General features: G+C 46.6%; 1 protein-coding gene across 1 annotated transcript in view; it reads right to left on the bottom strand.

The window, feature by feature from the left end:
• Nucleotides 1-2,388, bottom strand: part of Fstl1 (follistatin like 1) — a 50,831-nt gene that overhangs the window by 11,718 nt on the left and 36,725 nt on the right. The window contains exon 4 of the mRNA XM_021209599.2: nucleotides 1,588-1,717. Coding sequence (XP_021065258.1) covers nucleotides 1,588-1,717 — 130 coding nt within the window. The remainder of the gene's footprint in view (nucleotides 1-1,587; nucleotides 1,718-2,388) is intronic.

Genomic DNA, 2,388 nt, shown 5'->3' with positions numbered 1-2,388 from the left:
CCTCCCTCCCTCCCTTCCTTTCAATTTGTTTATTTTTATTTTATGGTGTTTTGCCTGCATGTATGTCTGTGTGCCAGTATGGCCTGTATGCATGTTCGGTGCCTGAAGGTCAGAAGAAAGCATCACATCCCCTGGAACTGGAGTTGTAGATGGTTGCTAGCGTCTGTGTGGATGCTGGGAACTGAATTCAGGTCCTCTGGAAGAGTAGTCAGCACCCTTAACCACTGAACCATCTCTCCAGGTCTCTACCTTAAATTTTGAGCTTTTCTTTCTTGTGGTGTCTTAGGATGTCTGCCTGTGGACAAGGGATTGACCTTCTAGATTTATACTCCTTCCTGCTGGGTTGAGCAGTTCCTGGGGTTTTGAAATTTCACATGGAGATTAATTCTGCACAGAGGCTGGAGGGGAGACTGGTATCTCGGGCAAAGCTTTGTGCTTTTCCAGGAAGTCAAGGATGGACTGTCTGGGCAGGCTCTAAACTTGGAACGGTCTGGTGGCTAATTACCAATCATGCTTGGAAATCCGTTTTTTCCAACCCTGGAAAATGGTAAGAGTATAAAATAAAGGAAAATAAAATATTGCTAGGTTGAGAAATGCCCTGATTTTAAAATCAGGGTAGGGAGAAATTGACCTTTTTTTTTTTTTTTAAAAGCATATGGAAGTCCTTTAAGGACATTTTTGCCACTGTGGACTACTGATGCAGTTACCTTCTCTACTCTCCAGCTGCAGATACTACCGAAAGCAGACCCAGGTCTGATGCAGGACACATAGGACAAAGGCCCCAGACAGCCAGGCAAACCTAGCAGGCTCCTGAATGTGAGGAGGGAGCAGCTCCGACCAGCGAGGTGGTCTCCCCTGCCAGGAGCTGACACTGGGCAAGCTAAGAACTCGCAGGTGGTCCTCCTGAGACGGGTTCGCCTTAGATTAAAAATCCACGACAGATTTGCACAGGTTTGTGCTGGTAGGCAAGACCCAGGAAATACCCATTTTAGGAAAGATTCCTGTTATTAATATGCTTTCCCTGATATTATCATATATATATATATATCTTACTAGCCTTTCCCCCTTTTTCTTAAGAGAGCTTTCACAGGAAAATTTTTACAACTTAGAAATAAACACTAAAATCCCTTTTCAAAGTGTCCCCTTTTCTTCCTGAGACTTCTGAAAGTTAGAACAGAGCAGTTCCTGAGGAGATAGAGCAAAGGCTGCTTCACTTAATCTCCTGCTGTTTTAGGATGAGGTGCTAAATGGTCTCCCCCCCCCCCTCCACTCTGCCTCAGAGGAGCTCAGAAGGCAGGTCAGCTATGGAAGCAAAGTGACTTAGAATTGAGATAAGAAAACATTTTACTTTTATACAGCAACCCTACATTCCTTGTAAGAATAAGTCTGACCCCTGTTGACACTCTTCCCCTTCCACTGCCTGAAGAAGAACCAAGAAAAAGAAAGAAGACCCACCAGGGCTGCCCCCCCCCCCCAAGCTCTGGGCAATTGTGGACTTGGTAAAATGGAGCCAGGCCAGACTGCTCTGGTTTCTGCCTCTGTCTCCCCACCATAAGACCCGCCACTCAGTGATGACATATTCCTTACCTTTGCAGTGCCCATCATAATCAACCTGGATCTTGGATCCAGTGAGGCAGGCGTCTCTATGAAGTTCACAGTGGTTGAGGTAGGTCTTGCCATTACTGCCACACACAGGCCTCTTGTGAGGTTTGCATTGCTGAAACAGACCAGCAGGAGGTTGTTTGTACAGCCACGGAGGCCATATACACTCACCCAGCCATCTTGTCAGGTGACCACCTGACAAACCACTATCAGAGATAGAGCCTGTATGCTGTCAGAGCCCAGGGAACCCAGTTCTGGTCATCAGTGGCTCGACTATGCTTGATACAGCAGACACTCTATTATCCCAAGTTCTCCATGTCCCTCTGTCTATCCTGGTCCAGTGTGAGTACACAAACAGCCCGCTGTTGCTGTAAGCGTTGTACTGCACGGATCCTCACTGCAATGGCATGAAGAGGCCATGCTTTCAGGAGGGGATGAAGGTACCAGGGCTCCTTCCTCACGAACAGAATTCAGGCCTTTACAAAAGGGATTTCAGAGCATTTGTGTCTTTGGCCTTCTATCCTTTCCTTGTGAGGATACAGTGTTCAAATGTTCACTTGCAAGAAGAGACCAGGCCCTTACCAGACAATAAATGAATTTGCTTTGATCTTGCACCTCACAGCCTCCAAAACTGTGAGAAGTATACAAGTCTATGATTTAGAAAAGTGCCTAGCTCAGGCATTCCACACAGGAAACTGTCTCTGTCTGTCTGTCTTTGTCTCTCTCTGTGTCTGTCTGTCTGTCTGTCTGTCTGTCTGTCTGTCTGTCTCTCTCTCTCTCTCTCTC

This window comes from Mus pahari, chromosome 12 (genome assembly GCF_900095145.1).
Source record: "Mus pahari chromosome 12, PAHARI_EIJ_v1.1, whole genome shotgun sequence".
Taxonomy (NCBI): domain Eukaryota; kingdom Metazoa; phylum Chordata; class Mammalia; order Rodentia; family Muridae; genus Mus; species Mus pahari.
Note: the sequence above shows the minus strand (reverse complement) of the source record. Positions and strands in the feature narration are given on the sequence as shown.